The sequence below is a fragment of the Microchirus variegatus genome, assembly GCF_963457635.1.
Source record: "Microchirus variegatus genome assembly, chromosome: 13".
In the NCBI taxonomy this organism is placed as follows: domain Eukaryota; kingdom Metazoa; phylum Chordata; class Actinopteri; order Pleuronectiformes; family Soleidae; genus Microchirus; species Microchirus variegatus.
In genome coordinates this window covers 7,872,975-7,895,509 of record NC_139814.1, presented here as the reverse complement: position 1 = coordinate 7,895,509, position 22,535 = coordinate 7,872,975, and the positions used below count along the sequence as shown (strand labels likewise).

General features: G+C 42.0%; 1 protein-coding gene across 2 annotated transcripts in view; it reads right to left on the bottom strand.

Moving 5' to 3' along the window:
* Positions 1-22,535, bottom strand: part of LOC310935752 (RNA-binding motif, single-stranded-interacting protein 3) — a gene marked incomplete at both ends in the record, with an annotated part of 208,341 nt that overhangs the window by 29,530 nt on the left and 156,276 nt on the right. For both annotated transcript variants that reach the window (XM_083899692.1, XM_083899693.1), the window contains 3 exons: positions 1,857-1,953; positions 5,493-5,536; positions 15,810-15,916. In XM_083899692.1, coding sequence (XP_083755818.1) covers positions 1,857-1,953; positions 5,493-5,536; positions 15,810-15,916 — 248 coding nt within the window. The remainder of the gene's footprint in view (positions 1-1,856; positions 1,954-5,492; positions 5,537-15,809; positions 15,917-22,535) is intronic.

The window sequence follows — 22,535 nt, the reverse complement described above, 5'->3', positions numbered from 1 at the left end:
ATTCAGAGAGCTGGAAAGTCTATACTTTTGGATGAAGACTTGATTTGGACTCTTGGATTCTCTCAAAGGAATGACGCTGACAGTGTGAGATTGCTTCTTCTACTTGATGACAGTTAGTAAGGTAACAAATGTTCAAAAGCTTCAGTAGCTTCAGATTGACTGTACTGTATGACGTGCGTGACCTGAGAAGCTAAAGTACCTCTGGCTGAACCTCACAGCTTGTGTTACCATTTAAAACAGGCATCAGTTGCTACGTCAGCCGTTTGGCTGTGACACATGAAGTCAAAGAGGCAGCCAGGTAGCTAGTCACTCACTCAGCCAGCCAGAAATCCAACCAGCCAGTCACACAAAGACCCTGTAGAGTCAGTGATGTGAACCAGGCCACTGCTGGCTGGCTGCACTAACTGAGATCCTGGTAGTGATCTGGCCTGGACTGGTTCCTGCCATGTGGATCATCAAAGCTGATGTTTGAGGAAACAAAGCCAGGCGTGATTCAAGCACAAGCCAGGGAGCCAGGATTAGAAAGGAACACCATCACGCTGCTATCGGCATGGGTCATTTGCAGATTTGATAAATCAATGCCTTCAAAATAGTAGCTCAAAAAATGTGCACTCAGCATAAACATAAAAAGTATAAATGGCATATTCTGTGATCTCTGTGCACCTTGAGATTTTCATTACAAAGATAATAGTTTTCATCAGAAAAGGCAACGATTTTCTTTTGTATGGCGTATATGCCAGTCTATTCTTTCCCTCGCTCTTTTGTGCTTTTTGTACTTGAACAGAAGATGAAGGACTCACCTTCCTGCCGCAACTGGCTGAAGGGCAATATTACATGAAGCGGCGGCAGAGCTGCCTTATATTGAAACTGTGAGGATTAATATTCCTCAGCCATTGTTTTTGATAAATCAATTTGGGAAGCCTTCTGAAAGAGGATTAGAGATGTGCCCTGGCCCACTTTTCTCTCTCCTCCTCTTTCCCCTAACCCTCAATGCAGGTACCACAGCAGAGTTTTAATCAAGCGAGCCTCAAAGACGAGGCACATCAACCTTCAGCAACACACCTCCTCTGCCTCACCCCCACCCAAGCCAGTGTTATCACCACCACCGCCACCTTCCTTCCTCATCTCCCTAGTTGTCTTTCCCTCCATCTGTCCCTTCTATTTTCTCATATATCCTTCATCTACTTTCACTCAATCTTCGTCTGTCTGTCTCTGCATACAAAACAGAACCGGGGTTAAGCGATAGCGCCTGAGAGAGTGGCGGCGCGTCTTGATGTTTAGATTTGGCAAAGGGGGTGGGGGGGGGGGGGGTGCAGTGACGGAACGCAGGAAAGCGCTCTTTTGACATCTCATACAGGCAATTTTCACGTTCCTGTTCTGCTCTGTTTCATTACTTCACAGATCACAGTCGTGAGGAATGTGTAAAATTCACTTTGGAAGGGGAAGTGATTGTATCTAAGTTGGCAAAAAAATAAATAAAATGAAACTGGCAAAGCATTAGCAGCTGAAGGAGCAACAGCAGATTTCAGGGAAAACAGGGATGGGGCAGATAGTTTGTTTTTCCTCGACACATTCATTCTTGATGGGTGATTTTCTTTTTTTTTTCTACCCTGTCAGCCTTTTTCCTAATCCTCTTCTCTGTTGCTTGTTCTGTGATGCCTGTTGTGTTTGCCGCCTACGAAACAGATGTCATCCAGCACAGCTGGAGCAGCAAAGAAACGATGAGAGATGAAGAGACAGCCTCGCTGTTCTGCAGCCCACCCACCCCCTCTCTTCCATCCACCCAACACCAAGTAAACACTGCTATTACACAGAGACGGAAGTCCACCCATAATGCAGTGCACCGGAGGCCCCACCTGATATGTGGAAACGGGGGAAGCAGCGATGAAGGGCGTGATGGAGGTCTGTGCGATCATGCGGTTGGTGGCGATGCTGTAAGGCGAGGAGTAGAACCTGAGAAAGGGAGCGAGGAAAGATGTGAGAAAGACAGTGAGAGAGAGAGAGAGGAAATGACACAGCAGAATAAGTCTGTCAAATTCATACTAGATACACAGAACATATATATTTAAAGTTTCTATGTGCTGTGTTCACACCAAACATGATTTGACGCATCACTCATACGCCCATTGTGATGCGGCACCATTTTGTACATTAAGTTGCCGTATTTTAAAGAAGTAACAGACATTTATTTTCACCAACAGCCAAAGCCTCTGATGATTTGATATCACCTCTGATACCGAATAAGGCGAGAGGTTTCTTTTCTGCAGACGTTTCCACAAGCAATAAAGTGTCTGAGTGTCCACAAACACAAATAATACATGTCCCAGAGTGGAGTCTAGCCGCTGGCAAGTATCTGGCGTCATTCAAAGATGATCGGCCATCGCGTCAGCACAATTTTTTTTCATGAAGGTTTAAACATTTCAACTCGAGCATCAACCGCAATTTGGGGACTATTGTGACGCGCCACTGTGAGTCTACTGTGGTGCCCGGCCAACGCAAATATTGCGTCCGTGCATTGACTTTGTATGCAAAGTTTGCGTTGCGTCTGGTGTGAACACAGAGAAGGAACTGAAAATAGTCACTAACCCTTAAAAAAAAACGTCTCAACCAGAGGAGAAGAACAGAGAGTCTGCATTGTAAATATACACGGCTGAAAGTGGAGAGGAAGTTGAAGTCTCTGTCATACACTTTTTTGTTGGATATTTACCATTGTCTCATTTCATCATATGATCATTTTACACAATTACAGAATTGTGTAAAAATCTCCGTTTACACAATTCTGTCTACATAATACGTGTATGAGTTAAAACTTACACTAATACACACACTCACTGGATTCATACATGGACTGTTCTGAACCCTCCATCGAAGGTCACATAAAATGTTCATGAATGTCTTATACCGTTCTCAATTGAAAAGTCAGCTTTTATCACGTCACACTGAGCTTTGCCATCGTATAAAGTTGTTTGTATTTCCACAAATGTTGTAGCACTACAGCTGCACTGCATGTACACTGCTGGCTGCCTGCTTTAAGTCGCAAGTGGGAACTCAATGCATTTGAAGAAGCTAAGATTTGACAGGAGCTGCAGAGAAATGAGTTGTCAGCTACACTGCTTTATCTTATTGCAGAAGGTTTATAGCAACTGAGTAATGCTGGTGTTCTTCTGGAAGACTAAAAAACACCCAATAGTCTGCGTCAATTGAGCTGAAAATCATATTACGGGCTGAGGATATGAAACAAGTTATGAGGTTTCAAGATTTCATACTAGATTTGAACATATAGAATCAGCTCCTCATGCTGTGTAGTACATTTTGTTTTAGTTGGAAGTCCCGGACAGACCAGTCCTTAGCTCGAATACATACTAAACATCATTCATCATCATTTAGCATCATTTTAATTCTGCTTGATGCCTTATGACTTTTTCAGGACATTTACACATGATTTCAACATAAGGATTTCACTTTCTACAACACCCAAAGCCCAAGTGACTACAATTCCCATAGGAAATTTAATTTAACTTGTTCACAAGACCTAACCCAGACCACATGTGGAATCAGTTTTAGCGCTCAGATCTAGGCATTTGAAAGAAAAAAGTATAGTGTTAATTTGTGCATGTAATCTGCCTTTTCTAAGTTTACAGTACTCTGTGGTTTCATATCTTATAACCTATGTGAAATGTCAAATAATTAACCTTTGTGTACATTTTTAGGTAAAGGATGAAAAAATGAATGTGAATGTCACTGATAAAATGCGGAAATATAACATACATGTTTTTTTTGTCTTCATTCGTGCATATCCTTGCTGTACTACTATAAAAATATGCAGTTAAATGTACTAAAATATTAATACAATCCAGAAAATGTAAATTCAGCCATAAAAAAAATAATAAATATGCATTGAGTGTGGCTAATTTGCATTGTAATTATATTTTACATTACCTTATCTAATTTGCAATTTGATTTAGATGAATCAGTAAGCACAGTGGGACAAATGTAAAGTGGCATTTCTGTTTTCAATTTTCAGGTTTACTTCACATTTTTTTTATTAACATATGAATTAAGCTTATTTAACTGTATAATTCTACACACCCAGCTGATTTTCCCGACAGTGCATTGTGCAGTTTGAAAGATTTGAATACAGTTGACTATTTTGACATTCTTTGCAACTCCATAAAGCTGGTGTCCACTCTTTTCTAGCACAGGATCAGGAGTTTAAAGCTCACATAGAGTGGTCCTGTTGCACATAAATGTTAGTTATGGAGGTCTACTTACATACATTAAGTTGTTTTTATGGTCAAAAACCTCCTAGTTGCTGTAAACGAGCCGATAGAAATCCTCTTTTCTGACACTGACCTCTTTTATGACCCCAGCCACGATATTTCAGACTCAACTCTCACCCCGGCTTCCCAACTCTCTTGTGATTGGCCAGTACCCAGAAGTGACATATTCAGCACACCCGCCCTCAGAAGCACAGCTCCCCCCTCTGGAACGGTGGATGCACTGCTACTCATTATCAAAACATTGTTTTAACAGTGTTTAAAAATAGCTTCTTCACGACTCCCCACCGCTTTTATGACTTTTTTTCCCGAGTCAGACCCAGAGTCAGAAGACACTGTCGCTCGTGAAACACCTCCACAACGGACGTTATTCTTCTTCTGCTGTTTAATGTACGCAACCAGATGTGCCCGGACTAGTGCCTGGAGCAGGAGGATCTGCTGTTCAGGAGAACCGGTGTTTACGTAACCGGACCGGGTTTTTTTAGAGATCTCGCTGAGCCCGAGATTACAATAAAACACAGCGTTCTCAGCAGTGGCTGAACTGTTTGTTTCGAAGCTTCTTAAACAAGGTAATGATGCAGATACTCACTAAAAACAGCGTTAATTGGAACTTCCAGTCTAGATCTGCTTTAAACTTGAATTTATTAAGACAGAAATGGTTCTAATACCTGTGCAAATACAACTTGGTGAATTTGCAGCAAAGCAGGCTTTTACATGACAGACCGTGGGTAATGACTGATGCCATTCATGCAGTTTCTTTTTTTGGTTGAGGTTAACTGCAAGTCACTGGGGGGATAAGTGGTTTAAGAAGTGGGGAGTAAGCAGCTTCCTGTGAATGACTGAGGCCAGAGGGAGATAAGAGTGGGGAACCTCGGCACTCTCTCCGTCTTGTCTCAGTACACAGGGGGGAAATAAAACAAGCTGCTGGGTCATTTATTTCCAAAGTGCCATTAAGTCCTGACACAGAAACACACAAACACAGACACACACTTCAAGACCCAAATGCACGGGAACGCTCACTTGGCTGCCCCCTTTCAACTCCTCACCTGCCCCCCTTCTGGTTGAAAACTTATATTTCAAATCCATTTTTTCCTTAATCAAACACTAACAAAGTGCAGACACCACATTAACCTCCATGTTTGACAGTGGTATTGACTCAGGTACTGTGTTTGTAGTAGTATATTGTCAAGGATGGATCGACCATCAAGCTCTTACCCATTCTGCATTGCAGTGGGATCGTATGTTAACGCCATGCCGGTCTGAAAGAAAGAAAAACACAAAAAAAGCAAAGGTTAATCACAAAAATAAAGCATTGTCTGTCATTTAATCAGTAAAATGAACCTTAGTAAAGTGATTGGTTTAATCTGACCAACTGTCCAATAAAGCATAAATTGCATTTTTCATCAAAGGCTTTTCATATCCTCAGCACAAAGCATCTGAACACATAATTAATGATAAACACTTTCACTGAATTCATTGTGTGGTCAAAAATGACTGCCATAGGAAATGAATGGGTATGACTAAAAGATGAAAAGAAGTTTGTCATAGACCTCATATATGAAGTCATTTTCATTCATTTGCAGTTCCACCACTAGATGGTACACTCCACTGTTTTATAGTTGGAAAAGGTATAAATAAAATGTGATTTGTGTTTTTTGTGGTAATAAAAGAGCTGTTAATACACACACTGAAACACAACACTGAAATAAGGCAAGCTTCAAGCAACACTGGCCAACGGTAAATTATTTATGTTTTACATTGAAAGAACTTCAATTTTTAATGAAACTCAACTGAAAAGACAAACAAATGTTCAAACCTTTACAAATTAAAATGCTGACAAAATAAAAATATGTAAACACATAATGTATCAAAGGTTACACATGCTTCAACTTTCTAGCTCACACAGGGACCTGATTTAATGCCAATTCACCTGTCTTCATCATTCATTCACCTCATCATTCCTTCGCCTGTCCTCATCTTCCTTCGCCTGTCCTCATCATTCACATGTCCTCATCATTCACCTGTCCTCATCATTCACCTGTCCTCATCATTTACAAGTCATCATCATTCACCTGTCCTCATCATTCACCTGTCCTCATCATTCATTCACCTGTCCTCATCATTCATTAGCCTGTCCTCATTATTCACATGTCCTCATCATTCACATGTCCTCATCATTCACCTGTCCTTATCATTAACATATCCTCATCATTCACATGTCCTCATCATTCACCTGTCCTCATCATTCACATGTCCTCATCGTTCACTTGTCCTCATCATTCATTCGCCTGTCCTCATCATTCATTCGCCTGTCCTCATCATTCACATGTCCTCATCATTCACCTGTCCTCATCATTAATTTGCCTGCCCTCATCATTCATTCACCTGTCCTCCTCATTCACCTGTCCTCATCATTCATTCACTTTTCCTCATCATTCATTCAACCTGTCCTCATCATTCACTTGTCTTCATCATTCATTCACCTGTCCTCATCATTCACCTGTCCTAATCATTCATTCACCTCTTCCTCATCATTCACCTCTCCTTACCATTCAATCACCTCATCATTCACCTGTCCTCATCATCAATTTGCCTTTGCTCATCATTCATTTGCCCGTCCTCATCATTCATTCACCTGTCTTCATCATTCACCTGTCCTAATCATTTATTCACCTGTCCTCATCGTTCATTCACCTGTCCTCATCATTCATTCACCTATCCTGATCATTTATTCACCTGTCCTCATCGTTGATTCACCTGTCCTAATCATTCATTCACCTGTCTAACGGGTAATTGTAAATCATTACTTTCCACCTCTGATTAACAGTTTTTATTTAATTGAACCAAAACTGGAAGCCTACACACAGTTGGGTCACATTTCAATATAGATTAACGTCAGCTTAGAGATCATTATGTTGTAAATAATACAGTAAACACATTGGACAGGTATATGTTCATTGGACTGTATTCTGTCACTGTCAATTGTGTGTTCCTCTGTGCCGCGTGTCTCTGCCGATCTGTTCTTGCACCAATGTCAGCAAGATAATTTGCTGTACCTTTATTGTACTTGGGGAATAACATGATTTCGAGTTGATTCTTTTTGTTCAAAACAAATTAAATCAAATCAAAACCAACTCCATTTCAAATAGGGAAAAGTGACAAGTGACAAAACCAATGTGGGGGAAACCTTAGTCAATAGGACGAAGTGAATTAGTATCGAGGACGTCTGGTTTTCCATTTGAATCACGTACAATCATGTTTTTATGAATGAGGGGAAATGAAGTAATGCCCTTTGGAGCTGGGAAGGAGTGAGCAGAAGTGATTGAGTCTTGTGTCTGGTGTGATGGTATGCGCGTGTGTGTGTGTGTGTGTGTGTGTGTGTGTGTGCGTGTGTGTGTGAGGCCCTTCTCAAGTCCAGGAGAAAAACCTATGCACCACAATCCGTCATCTGCATTCCTGAAGGTTCTCCCCCGGAGGAAAGCTAATCCGATTTCTTTTAACGGGAGGCTGCTGAGGATGGCAGATTTCATCACTACACAAAAACACACACACACACAAACACATACACTCTGGTACAGCATTCTTAGTGAGGACATACAAAATATGGAATAAAAAGCATTCCTTAGCCCTTTGACCAAAACTTTACATTAACCCTAAAACCAACTCTTAACCCCCATAAAGTCTTTAATAGTTGCGAGGACCAGCCAAGATGTCCTTACAAGGTCAATGTGTCCTAACAAAGACAGGTTTGAATCAGAAACAGCTTACTACAGGCGATGCAGATGCACACACCCCCCCCCCCCCCCCACACACACACACACACTTGCTCTCCCTTCCATTCTCCATTATGTTGCTCTCTTTCTTTCCTCAACTTTCTCTCTTCACCCCTCACCCTCCTCATCTCTTCGTCTACGCCTCCCCTCCCATCTTTCTGTATCACTCTTTTGCCCTTGTTTCTTCAAAGAGCTACCTACACTGAGATGTACTGTTAAGGGAATAGAGGCTCAAAGGAGTAGAAGAGGGATCAGTGAGCCGGGACCAACCCACATGAGAGAACAAAAACAGACAATTTACGCCAACTGAATAAGCCCTAGCACTAGCACTACAGTAGGGATGTGTGGATGTGTGTGGGGGTGGTCGGCCTTAATGTTCAATTAGTGTGAGTGCACATATGCAGATGTGGCTAAAATATCTCTAGAGATATTGTATATGAACATGTGAAGGCTATATGAAGTGACTCGCATCTGCCCTTATTTTATTTACATAATGAAGTAGGGGTGTGCTCCTCTTCCTTAGAGGATGATTTGCTGCGTATCTTGATACATGGGAACAATTTAATTCACGAATAATGGATTAATTTGGTTACATTAGAAACAAGAGAAGTGTTTTTCTTTAATGGCACTTATTTTCAATTATAAATAAGAAAGGAATCACTGCTTACCTTAAATTGATATTTCATTAAAGAATTCAGAATTCTATATTTTCCATTTTATGAAACACAAAGTGAAGATAGTCAATGTTTTCAGAACCACCTACGTCTCACTGTGTTAATAACGTCAAAAGAAAATTAGAGGCTTAATATATGAACAAGGATTTTTGATTTTGTAAATATAAAGTGAAGTCTGTCTCATGTCCAGGTGGCTTACTTTGGCAGTCAAAAGCCCCAGATTTACCTTCGCAAAGTCTCTCTAATGCTGAGAACAATGTGAGTATAACAATTTCACCAATAGTAGAAGTTCTAAGTCATCCAGGTATTTTCAGGACCAACTAGACTTGCTTTAGTTCAGTTGAAGACATTTGACTTCTGATCCAAGAGGCTTCTTCTTCAGAAAAAAAGATTCCAGGTATTTAGCCTCTGTAGGCTAGATATCTGTGTGGAGAGTCATCAAAGTTACATGCAGATTGTTTCAGGTTGTTAGTTTCACCTGAGTCAAGGTGTGAAGGAGGGTCATCAGAGTCACCTAAGAGACACAGTCTGCCATTGCAGCATTGGAGTGGCTGCGTGAGAGAGGGAGGAGTGTTGTTCTGTGTGTTTGTGAAGCATGAGAAGTCAGAAACCAGGCACAATTAGCATTAGCAGAGAGCAAAGCAAGGCATTACTGTGCTGACCAGTGTCCAGGAGGAAAGCAGGAAAGCTTAACACTTGCCGTAGTTGCTATAAACGTGTCTGAAGACACCGTGATGAAGGAACAGCAAAACACTTTCAGCAAACTGACTCATAACATTAAAAGATTTTACAGAGATAACAATAAAACACAGCGTTCTTAGCAGTGGCTGAACAGTTTGTTTAGAACCTTCAGGGCTTCTTAAACAAGGTAATGACGCAGATACACACTAAAAAAACAGCGATAATTGGAACTTCCGGTCTAGGTCTGCTTTAAATAACACTTCTCCCTTACTCATTTCTTGCTGCATCACAACGCTGCTACTGGTTTATATGTTTGGCCAATTTTGGCAAACAACATCTTTATGATAACAAATGATGAACAAAACAACTTAAAATATTGAATTTAAAACAAAAATAATGTATATGAAGTACATGAAGTAATAATAATAATAATAATAATGCATTATATTTACGGCGCCTTTCAAGACACTCAAGGTCGCCGTACAACAAGTAGTCCATGAAAAGCTAAACTTTCTTGAATAACGGTTGTGGTGAAAAAAGGTTCTAGTGAGAGCAGCATTTATGAAGTTTCTGGGGACGAATAATGCATTTATTGGCTCATTAGTTGAATCATACTTGACTGAAGCCATAATTAAAATCTGTCTACCTCTAGTTTCTATGAAGGTCTGTGCTGGTAAATCCACATGTGCAACGGTCTTATAGTTTATGTATTCATACATATCTCATAAATGTGAGCTAAAGAGAGTAGTAAAGCATGTTTGTGTGTGTGTGTGCGCGTGTGTGTTCACATGTGTGCTAATAGCACTGGCAGACTCTGCCTGCTGTCTGGTGAGGCTGATAACTCCCTTAAGTGCTGCCCTTGCTTCCATGTGCTGATGAATTCCACAGGAGAAAAGCTCCTGGATGGAGAACCTGCATGGCCAAATGACTGATTAGTGACAGAGTCAGACTTTGGCTCTGTCACAACGTGGAGAAAGGAAAAGGCACAGACAGTTTTCTGTAAGCTTTTGTCTGAACTTCATCCAAGAGTGGAAAAATAGAACCTTCATGATAGTGAATATTTACAGACTTGCTGAACCAGGCTCAGTCTGAGGAAAAGCCGCCACGGATACACCTGGCTTTTAAAGCAGAACATTTTCATTCTGCATGCTAAGTTAGATCAGATTGGAGTTTTATTTCATCACCTGATGCAGTGATTAAACACAAGGATATTAAAATTCAGCATAATCAGACCCAATAATGCCAGACTATAATGATAGCCGTAGGAGTGGAGTTAAGTGGTGAATAACTCTGTTGGTGCCAATTTGAAATGCAGGTTTAGAAAGTTGTAAAGAATTACTTTGCATTAATTTCTTATCATCTGTGCTATTGGGTGTCAAAAAATGCATTTTGTCTTACTAATCTATTTTCAGTGCAAATATATTTTAATGTGTGAGTGTGTGTATAATTGAATGTAAACTTATGTGCATGTAGATGTTTGACACACAAAAAAAGAGTTGAGGCAGCATACGCGTGCACAACTGCACGCACACACAGACACACATCCGCACCTGCACGTACACACAGACACACATCCGCATCTGCACGTACACACAGACACACACACTGACCCGTCTTGTATCTTTGCCTTTCATAGGCAGGTTGCTATTTATTTTTTTCTTTTTGCCTCGTGGCCACACAGACAAACACTCACGCACACACATACACAAACACACACGTACACGGACATCTGTCAGGCTTTCACACAGAGTGTAAAGACGGATGTTTTTTTTTTTTCATCTACACTCATTCCCCTAGAGTAGGTGCTTGAGAAGTGTGACTTTGAAAGTTTCGTGTTTTTGTGTGTAGGAGTGTGTGTTGGTGACAGAGAGCAAGGAAGTGAAAACAGAGAGACAGAGAGCTGGGAGAAAAGGCAGTGTGTGTGTGTGTGTGTGTGTGTGTGTGTGTGTGTGGCAGAGACTAATATGTTTGTCAGCATGAGACAGTAAGAGACAGCACTTCGCAGACTCCCACTTTGAGTAGTTTACAAGAAAACCTGTCATGTATTTTCTCAATCGTCAACACCAGCCATCGTTCAGCACTCGTCCCCTTGTAACTCCTGACTGATCATGCAATGTGTTCCCCGTCCCGTGCCTTCTCTCGTATATAGTCTCTCACTGAGTCACTCACTTGCTGTCTCTCCATATGTTGCTGCCGGATCATGGAGGACTTCAAACACAGGGGAGAAGACACAGTGAGACGAAGCAGGAGAGAGGGAAAAATATGGCGAGGAGGAGGAAGAGTCACCCTCTTCCTCCTCCTCGCCATATTTTTCCGGCAGAGTGGGATAGTGAAGAGGGGGAATGTAGACAGACATGGAGAGAGAGAGTAATGAATGGCGTCAGCTGTTTCTCCTCCTCTGCTGCCTGACAGAGGAGTGAGGTGAAAAATGGCCTTCACAGTGATAAACAGACTAACGTGATGTCTATCTATCCTTCTGTACATCTGATCAATGATCAGTGATGATCGATCATGTAGCATGTGGCATGCTATCATTTCTGTTAACGCTATCGGGCCATGGTTCTCAAACTGTGGTACGTGTACCACCGGTGGTACGCGAGCTTCCTCAACAGGGTTTGCTTGCTCCATCTTAACCCTTAAGCCTCAAAATGTGTTTTGCTTATTTTATCCATATAAGGGCCAGAAAATGCCCTGTGACTAAGTGCTTTTGGCCATTTTTCGAGAATAACTTTCAATATCTGGCAGTTATTTACAATTTACTGCATGTTTAAATAATGTATTAACAATTTAAAATGAGGGGGGAAAATACAGTTGTATATGAAAAGCAGATACTGGGTGTTTAATTTGAAATTTGAACGGAAAAACTTTTTTGAGTGTTTGTCCAACAACAGGCCATCTCTTTGCACAAACGTTTCTCTTCGATACGCTCAGTGTTATCTTATGTCACTATACCAGTGTCTGAGGTTTATGTGAGGAAGAGGAGGATGATGAGAGAGCAAATGATGTTATTGGGAATAAATCTGCCTCCTGTGAAAGTCTGTAGCTGACTTTGCTCGACCTATTTACACCACTGTATTTTAACGTTGTTGTTGATAATGGTGTTACTTTGAGAGCTCAATATCTTCTCAGATGTTACTTGGTATAAAAAAGTTTGAAAACCACAGCTATTGATATGAGATTGGTTCTATCCGAGCAAATACTAGTCAAACCAAGAGATTGTTGGATATTTAGCTCGGCAAATTCAGTAGGTCACCCGCAAAATGCAAATCAGCAGCAGGCGCAACCTTCTGCACGCAAATTAGCACTCACTATTTTGTATCGTAGTAAATCAGGCCCATAGTGTTTTACGGCCCATTTGTTTGCCCTGTCATCTCCTGACATCAGGAGATGGTTCTCTTCTGCTGCTCTAGAGCAGACACACTTTCACTTACAGTCTACTGTTGCTGACGCGTCAAAATTAACCATATAGGGACAATATTTATGAAAAAAATAAAATAAAACAGATGGTGGGATTGTCATGTGCATGTATGCATGTGCAGTGTAACACCGGGATGTCATTTCAAACACTAAAGGTTGCTGTTGTACATGTTTTACATATATCATTGACATATATTTGCCAGAAACTGTATATTTTATAATGCAGTACTATAAACAGGTATGGTCTGGCTGCATTTCATAGATCTATTGTGTTCTGAAGAGCTAACACTTTTAGTCCAAAGGTCTAACTCTCACAGCAGCCATTTCAGGGACAGCAAGACATTACACAATAGATTGGTACACACTGGACAAGGGTTTTGCTATAGATGTACACAGCCTCACACACACACTGCCTTGAACCCAGGCACTTAAACCTTGGCCTCTAAGTCCTATAGCTCATCCCTTAATACAGTGTAATGTGAAACACGGCATGATCGACTGGCGATCTATGAGAAAGAGGGAGATGGAGGTGAAAGAGAGGGGCGCACTGTGTATAGGAGACGAAAGACAAAACTGATATATATACATTTGTGTGTATGATAGTGTGTGTTATCTGCATTTGTTTGTGCCAAGCATCCCATATATGTTTAACATAAGCTTGCTGGTTATGGATGCACCAATCGTGGATGTGGGGGTGAGCGTGTGTGTGTGTTTGTGAGCCGTTCAGCCTGTAACTGAGCTCAAAACATTTTTATTTTGCTTTCCCTCTCGTCTCCACACATTTATGAAGCCAAGGGAAATGTGCAAAGGTGCAAAATGTACACACATATGATGTAAATGTGCATCTTTGCATTTTGGAACGCCTGATATAATCTCTTTTGTGTAGAATCAAAACTCTATTGCTGCAATTCACTTCACGTCTAGTGACTGCAGTCCAACTTAAGGCATAGGTCAAGATGGGACGCTTCATTTCAATACTGAATGACAGTGGGACACACGTGTGGATCTCATGAGTTCTATTAACAACCCGCCCTGACCTTCTGTTCAGTGAGACTTCCAGACAGTATAGAGGCAGACATCACACTCCCTGTTAAACTAATTGCACAGGAAATTGGTTTGACATGGTGAGCAGTTGTTTCATGCTGCAGGATAGTACTCTCTTTAACACAAAGGATGTGAATGCTGTACATATTCTTGTAGTGACAACACCTATAGGAAACTACCTTGGCCTTACTTTAACATCACAACTAACCCTAACCCTAAAACCCAGTCTCAAGCCTCCAAAGGCTGTTTAAAGTTGAGATGGGGACGGCCAACATGTCATCGCAAAGATAGGATAACAAAATTTGTCCTCACAACCTCGCACACACACACACACACACACACACAGTCATCCCATTTTACCTCAAATTGACAGAGTTGGCCCTGTCAATGTGTGGGCCTGCGAGGCAATATAACAATGTGATTTAGGTTAAACACGCTTGGCTGGCTTATAGGTGCTAGGACTGCTGCACATGTGATGGACAGGCACAAACAAACACAGGTACAGCTACTGCAGTTACGACTCTCTTTCTTAGCAAAGCCACACACACACACACACACACACACACTCAGAACCACCAGCACAAACACACAGAGAGCATGTGTTCTCTGAAGGACAAACATTTCATCTCTCCTGGTCTCCCCAACACTGCAGTTTCAGCACAACTGTCAGCCTCGGTCTATGTACGTGTGTGTGTGTGTCTTCTATATAGTCCAACCTGGTGCACTCTTCTACCTTTCTCCTCTGTGTGTCCTTCCTGGTATAGGTAGCCTAAGAAGAGACTTTAACCTTGTCTCCACATGTTGCTGATGAATATGTTACCATAGCAGTGGATCCAATTTCAGGTTTCCAAGCATTCTGATGTATGGCAGGAATATAAGTGTTCAGTGAGGCATTTGGCTTGAGGTGCATTACACGTGACAGCGCCGATACATCCACGGGCAGTTTGATCGATATCTAGGCTATTTTCTTTTCTTTTTTTTCTTTTTTTTATAGCAGCTTCATACCTGAGAGTAAATACAAATGACAGGCAATAATGGTTTACATAAAGCCAGATGTACCTAGCTTCTCTGGGGTATTTGTGAGCAGGGTGGGGCCTGTTTTTCTAATTACCATTACCTCAGTGGTAAACGCCTTATTTAAAATGTCATCAGGCAGAAATGGAAAATAGTTAGTAAGTGAGTTAGGCCCACGTGTTTAAGCCATATCTGTGTTTCCAGGTAATTGATTCTTCAAGAATATTTGCTGACTGAATCACAATTATGTTTTCTATTTTTGCTCTTGTTCTTTAAGTCATTTGTGAATGTGTAAATGAATTTGGACACATAGGGGTCACAGCATGCTGCAGTGCTTCAACTGAGACTGGATCACAAAGTTACAGAACAGTGGTGCTGCAGTCATTTCTGCAGTTAGTTTGGAAAAAAAAATGACTCATTACTCATCGTAGAACCTGAGAAAAGTGCAAGTCTGATAATAAATCACTAACTATTATTGGATGGAGTTGGATAAACTGGTTACTGACTTGATAAATGACATAGGACAGCTGTTTGCATGGATACTAAGGATTATAATTACAATCTATATCCACTAATTAAGTCAAACGAGGGGTTAAAGGCAAATTGTTTTGAAAACAGAACTAAAAATATGAAACATTATTATGTCTCTGAAACCTCTTGATACCAAAGTGAACAGACTTTGGAATTACAATTGTATATCATAATGTGTACTCGATGACAAGTCATTTTTGTGACGATTTACTGGTGTTGTAAATCAGCCCAGTTCACGTACTTTAAATCCACTGCTGACTGAGATTGATCTTATTTCCATGCAGAATGTTAGTATTTCCAGAGACCTGGTGTGAGATGATATTTGCTATACTTTTCAGTAAGTGAATTTTTGGGAAACGGCGATGAAGGATAGTGTCTGCGCTCATATAACATCTTACCTCCCCTTCTCTGTGCCACGGCCTCCCGTTCTGTGGGTACTTGCTCTGGCTCTGGCGTTTCTTCTGCCCTCCGTCTGCAAATTTGCACAGCAAAGGCTCTGTGGGAGCTGCGGAGAAGGGAAAAGAGGACAAAATCATGTTAGGATGACTGTTTTTTATGACCCCCCCTCCTCAGAAGGACAGGAGATCTTTTGAACAGCATCAAATGTCTCTTTTTCAGCCATCGCACCTCTGTTTCTCTCCCTCTCCCTCCCCTCTATGGAGCTCTAAGTCAAATTCCCAGACCAACAATGCTGGCAGGCCCTCTGTACCCTGGCCCAGGCTGGCAGTCCATGAAAGAGCATTGCAGGGTATTGTTGAAATAATAATCACAGTAATCACTCTTGTAAATACCTCCGAGATGGTAATGCTGGAGAGCTCTGTCAGCCAAACCTTGTTTCTGTAAGGCATCCCTGTTCCTGACACATAACCCTCTGTGTTTTAATTCAACAGCCATCTTCTGCTTTATTTGAAACTTTATGCCTTTTTCCACTCTGCAACCGTCAGTGCCAGCATTTCACTGCATGGGCTGCATGAGTTGTTTGAGCTATGGCTATCATGGATTCAAAACTGCTGCGTTCAGTGTGAACATTGGGGACAATATCCATTGTTTTTGATTGCAGCATTCTCTTACTACGTTTGTTGATATTTAAAATCATTCAAAGGGATAAGGACCTCGAGTGTGATCATTGCAGTATCAGTTTCAAGATTGGCTTGACTTGCCTGTAGTCTGTTCTGATGGAGGGCATTATAAATTCTGGGACCTGAGATAATGACTTTGTCTTCTATGAGTGTAAACTTCTGACTCAAGTTAATAAGAAACTTACCTGAGATAACCAGCTGGCTTTAGATGGCCTTTTTTTTTTTTTAATCAATTACTGCTATAATGCTTCATCCATTCTGTCTCTATATTAACAGAGATGCATAATTGCCATTAAAAGGTTGATGAGTGTTGCAATGACCAAATTTGCTATAAAGGTGAATTCTCAAAGGGCACTTTCTCACACTTGAGTTGCAGGTGAGTGTACAGTGGGGAGAGAGGGATATATGCAGGATGACAGGCTCAATGAAAGAAGAAGGTGAAAGAAAAATAACAGAGAAACCCCTTCCCAAAAAAATATCTTTTCTCATGAGAAACAGGTGGCTCGTTTGGCCGGGGGGTGTCTGTCCCTCTTTCGAGTCTGAGTCAGCGAGATCAGAATCTCTTTGGGAGCAGACTGTGGAAATGAGTGAGGCAAAGAAAGACCGTCGGATAAACACGTGAGTAAAGACGAGAACCAGGAAAGGAAGAGTGAAGGAGATAAAGAAATTGGCAGAAACGGTGGGAAGACAGCGTTGGAGTGAGAAGTTATGCCGGGATCAAACACTCATTCCCAGGGAGGGCTGTACACTTCAGCTGCAGTATAGTACACACAGAAACAGAGTTTGTTTTCACACTGAACCACTGCTGCCCTGCACCTGCTGGCTTAGAAGGGACCCGACAGCTCTCCTGTCAACGCATTTACATTACAGGCCTGGCAGCTCGTGACACGGGCAGATGATGGGGCAATTTGCAGGAGGTGAGCAATGGGACCTTTTATCATGCCTAGCTAAAGATGACACACACACACCGAGATAATTGTTGATGGTTTAATCTTGACTCCCAGATGTTAGGATGAGCTTAGGCCCATAATAATGGAGCAATGCTGTCAGGATTGACAAAGCAGTGAGAGCAATAAAACAACCTGAAACCTAATTAATTTATAGCAGGGGAGGTTTTCTTGATGAATACAATTATTTAGGTGTTGAGCAAATGAGCAAACCTGATGATTTGTAGGGATCTATGTATCTATGTTCCCGGGTCCTATGTTCCCCGCTTTGTATGTGAACATAGGACCCTTTCTCTAAAAAAGGGTCCTATGTTCCCCACTGTTCACCCAAAGGGTCCTATGTTCCCCGCTTTGTATGTGACCGGGGAACATAGGACCCTTTTTTAGATAAAAGGTCCTATGTTCCCCGCTTTCACCCAAAGAACCCTTTACCCTGGAGCTCCACACCCAGGCTTCCACAAAGTGGGGAACATAGGACCTTTTTTGGGGAAAACGGGGAACATCTGACCCTTTTTAAAAAAAGGTCCGATGCTCCCCGATCGGGGAACATAGGACCGGGGGACATAGGTACGACCCCTGATTGGTGCCACTCCTGTAAACACTGTCACACGTATTTCAATTATTTGTTTTGCTCAGACTGGGTGTATGAGATGCAAATAAGATGGTGGCACTGTCTTTATGGCCCTGATAAGACTTAGTATGAAATATGACTGTTCCCACCTCCAATCTTCATGAGGATGGATGTGGTTTCCGTGATCAGATCTGAGGATGCATTCACGCTATTGTTCAGAGCTGTGGTTAGCATGTTCTGCCCGTGATCAGATTACTCAAAACAGATGTTAATACCGGGTCTGAATAGGGTCTATGAGTCCAGAGTGGCTTAGGGGCCACACACTGTAAAGCATAAACATATTTCACGTGTGAGTGACTTTGTGTGGCTTTAGGGGCTACTATGGGACTAGAGCCCATAAAAATCGGCCCCAGAGAATGTAGCTGGGAAGGGAGAAGCAGAGATTGTGCAGAGGAAAAGCAACAACAAACCTGCTTCTATATCTTTTTTTCTTCTCTGAGATAATTAGCTATCCATGAAATGTAGAGTATCTGACACTAAACATGCTGTTTGATTGCATCCCCAACTCCCACAATGAGCTCGCTAATTTCGTTCAGCCTTCAGCCCAAGATCAACGGCCTCACACCACCACACAATGTGAATACACTCACCCCTCTATAACACTGACACACACACCCACTGGCCTCAAAGATGCTCTGCTATAACCCTTGTAAACACACACAATCCCACAAACACATATACGCATGATACAAAGTGCTGGCAGCCTAAAAACGCTTCTGCTCTCACCACACACCGTCATCGCTGACACAGCCCAGAATAAACTAGGCCACTGACTGGCTGCGCATAGTAGCTTGCTGATGCTGCATCTTCAGGCTCCAAGCTCCAAGTGAAACATTTCACACTGGCTTCAGTCATAGTATGTGTTCTCGGGGATCACTTCCAAATAAAAGAGGCTCACTTATAAATGGATTTGCTACCATTTAATGATCCTAAACTACGGGAAATAAGGCACAAAGCGGTTTTAGTCAGAGGTCAACAACTACCAATAACAAGGTGCTCCATGGGGACACATAATTGTTTTTATGTGGCTCTAGGAGCTGGTAAACACACGTTAATGAAGGGTGACCACAGGCCTACACACCAAGCACATACATACACATAATGACAAGAGCGGCACTGCAGGCAGTTCAGTGAGAGAAAGATGTCTGAGCCTCATTTGATCACAAACACTCCACACTGTGCGTTTGGCTGCGAGCAGATAGTCATGGCTTTCTGCTCATCAATAGAAACATTAGCAGCTAGTAAAATGAACCATTAAGTGCATGCAGATGTACTTCTACAACAAGACAGTGCAATTACAATGGCCATTTAAATTGAAGCTTGTTGCAAGTTTTGCTTATTATTGCTCTGTGCATAAGTAATTATTGCTTTTGCTGTTGTTTCCTATGGGCCGGCACATGGGGCAAATCAGCCCTTTGTCTGCACGATAAAAGCCGGCGCAGCGAGAACACTAGATCTCACCATTCCCTTTTCATTCTGATATCTGAAGACAAAGCGAGCTTACGTGCTCCGGATGGTCTCACAGGGCCAGCTGAATAGCATCTTGATCCATGAATGCAAATAAGCACGTGTATTGTAATACATCAATGTCAGAATGTCAGAACAGTCATCTGCTGTTCAGAATTAGACTGTACATCTGTTTGGCGTGAATGGTGAAATCATGCAGGAATACCCTCAGGCTGTAGAAGGGCTGGGTAAAAGGTTTTGCTCAGTGAAATGGACAGCTTTTCACTATCAAGACACTTACAAAAGAGGCCTCTCACAAGGGCTTGGAGTCGCACTGGGACGGCCTTGCTTTACTCCGAGAGTGTGCAAAGCCCTTCAGGGCGAACAAAGGGAACTGTTCAGCCACTTGTACCAAAATATGTCACTGTGAAAAAACTTCTGTGAGAGGAAGCTTTCCACTTCTCAGTGACAGCTCTAGTTAAAGGTTCCTGCGGGTTCTTGGGCTTGAAGTTCCATGAGCTGAGCATCTCTGAAAAGTTGTTTGGATGGCACAGTGTTTCGCTGCAAGGACATATTTGCAACGGTTGAGGGAAAGGAAGAAAGACGACAGTATTTTTTACTGGAATTCTGCTGTACTCTCATGTTGCTCGAGGAGATCTCTAATTGGATCAACAACTGTCTGATTCCCATCAGCGAGCTTGACCTGTCTGCTCAAAGTGAAGAGGCTGTGTCTAATGGGAAAGAGAGGGGAGTGGGAGGGAGAGAGACAGAAAGACAGACAGACACAGGAAAGGTACATAGTCTAGAAATAGAGATATATAAAGAAAAACAGTGAGCGATTGTAATACACTCGAAAACACATGACAGGTGGTAAAGACAAATGTGAAGAGACATGGACCAAAAATACTGCCGTATGTAGCCATTTTCAGAGTCAAACAGACAAGCTCAGAATGGCCACAAACCAGGAAGGCAGGCGGCAGAAGCTTTCCTACAGGGAGCGCTTTGACAGATTCCAGTCGATAGCGCTCACTACTGCCATGCTGGCCTTGCATCCTTCAGCATGGAAATGAAGACGGTCTGCCAGCCGTTTTGCTGACAGGGACGGCACACATGGCTCAATGACATGGCCTGATAAATGGAGCGGGTGCTGAGAGAGGAGTGAGACAAAGAGGACAGGGAGATGGATGGAAAGACAGATACAGTGTCATAGAGAGACAGTGACAGAAAAGGACGGGTGAGAGGGGAGATTCAGGGAGGGCAGCAGAGGCAGTCCAGCTTCCCCAGCTCTGATCCTGTTATAGTATAGATGAGCTTGAGAGACGGTGCAGAGAGAATGTCAACATCGTGTTGCATCCGCTACACATCCTCTATGGCTATTGATCAGTCTTCGCTCAGACTTACCCATAGAGGGCTCCTGCAGCACACGGGCCGAAGATGATATTATGGATTACAGGAAGGGAAGTGCAGGGATGAGCCGGCGGTGGAAGCCTGATCGATGAGCTATTGCACACTTAACAAGACTAATGTTATGTAGGGAGTCTGTGACATGCTTATCCATCTCTCACTCTCTCCATCTCATTTCATCTCTCTTTGTCATGGTTACTCTGTCTGCTTCTTTCTTTCTTTCTTTCTTTCTTTCTTTCTTTCTTTCTTTCTTTCTTTCTTTCTTTCTTTCTTTCTTTCTTTCTTTCTCTGTCCGTATATATATCTTGCCGTTTGTGTCTTCATGCACCGCAGAGCAGACTCTGATCCCAGACTTGATTCAGACAAATAAACAAAGCTGATGGATGAGATGAGCTCCATATGTGTCTGCTCCACTGCGAGTCTATACTGCAGCAGACAGCTAAAATTGACTCAGACAATCTTACGAGCATGAGAACACTTAGACCAAAAACTACCTGCATGCTGTATCTAAGAAGTATCCCAGGGAATAGAAATGATCTACCAGAAAAGACAAAGAATATTCAGCAAAAGTGAAGGTTATTTAAACAATTATCTAAGAAGCTGGAAAAATGAGTGAAGGTGATTATGTCCTAAAGTGTTGGCGCTGAAATAATTTGCTTTTACAATAAATGGGAGAGCAGCAAATGCAGTGCCAAACAGGCGGTGGGATTTCCAGCCGTTCAACTCTTGTGAGACAAACTCTGAAGTACCGGTAAAAATGAAAACTTAATTTTAGCCTAATCAGCTAATTCCACTTGCCATTCCCAATGCTGTGGTTACCATGGTGAGTAAACAAATACCTAAAAACAATGGGGTAGACAGAGGTATGCCAGTGAGTATAAGTCAGCCTATGTGTGTGAGCGCCAACTCTAATGAACGTCTCACAAATCTGAATCTATATTGAAATAACATTTATACAAGCAGACAGTCCTCACCACATTCATTCCAAATGGCAAAGCTGAGTGTTGCTGGTTCCTGTAGTTAGCTGCAATTTTAAAGTGGCAGTGGCAGATGTTTCTAATGTTGAAGCCACACATGCTGCTCCACACTGCCAACGTCTTTGTTGCTGCAGAGGTTCTCAGTATCAGTGGCCACTTTACACAGCTGGCAAGAGTTGCTATTACAGTACAAGTGTCCTCATTGTGGCTGGTGCAAAATTATACGAGTACGGCAAGGGACTGAAAACACTGTGTGCAGCAGAGTGGATTTGAAATAAAATCCCAGCTAAGAAAACACCACAATGTGTAGCAGGCGAGTCAGTACGTCACAGACGAATCTGCAAGCAGTGAGCCAAGCGGAGTTTGCTGTTTTGGGATTTGAGATGTAATAACACTCATCCAAAATGCTTCATGACTTCTTTACTACTAAAGTGATTAAGCAAGCATCTTTAAGGAGAAAAAATGCACTACTGCTCTACTTAGAGCATATATATTTTATGATCTGGGTAAGTGAGCATCTTCTCAGCTTTCAACACTTTGATGCACTGCTAATTCTGAGATCACACACGGTATTTGTGTTTAAAGATAAGGAAGAAAAGGCACTTTCATTAGACAGAAACAGAAATAAGGCACCGCATAT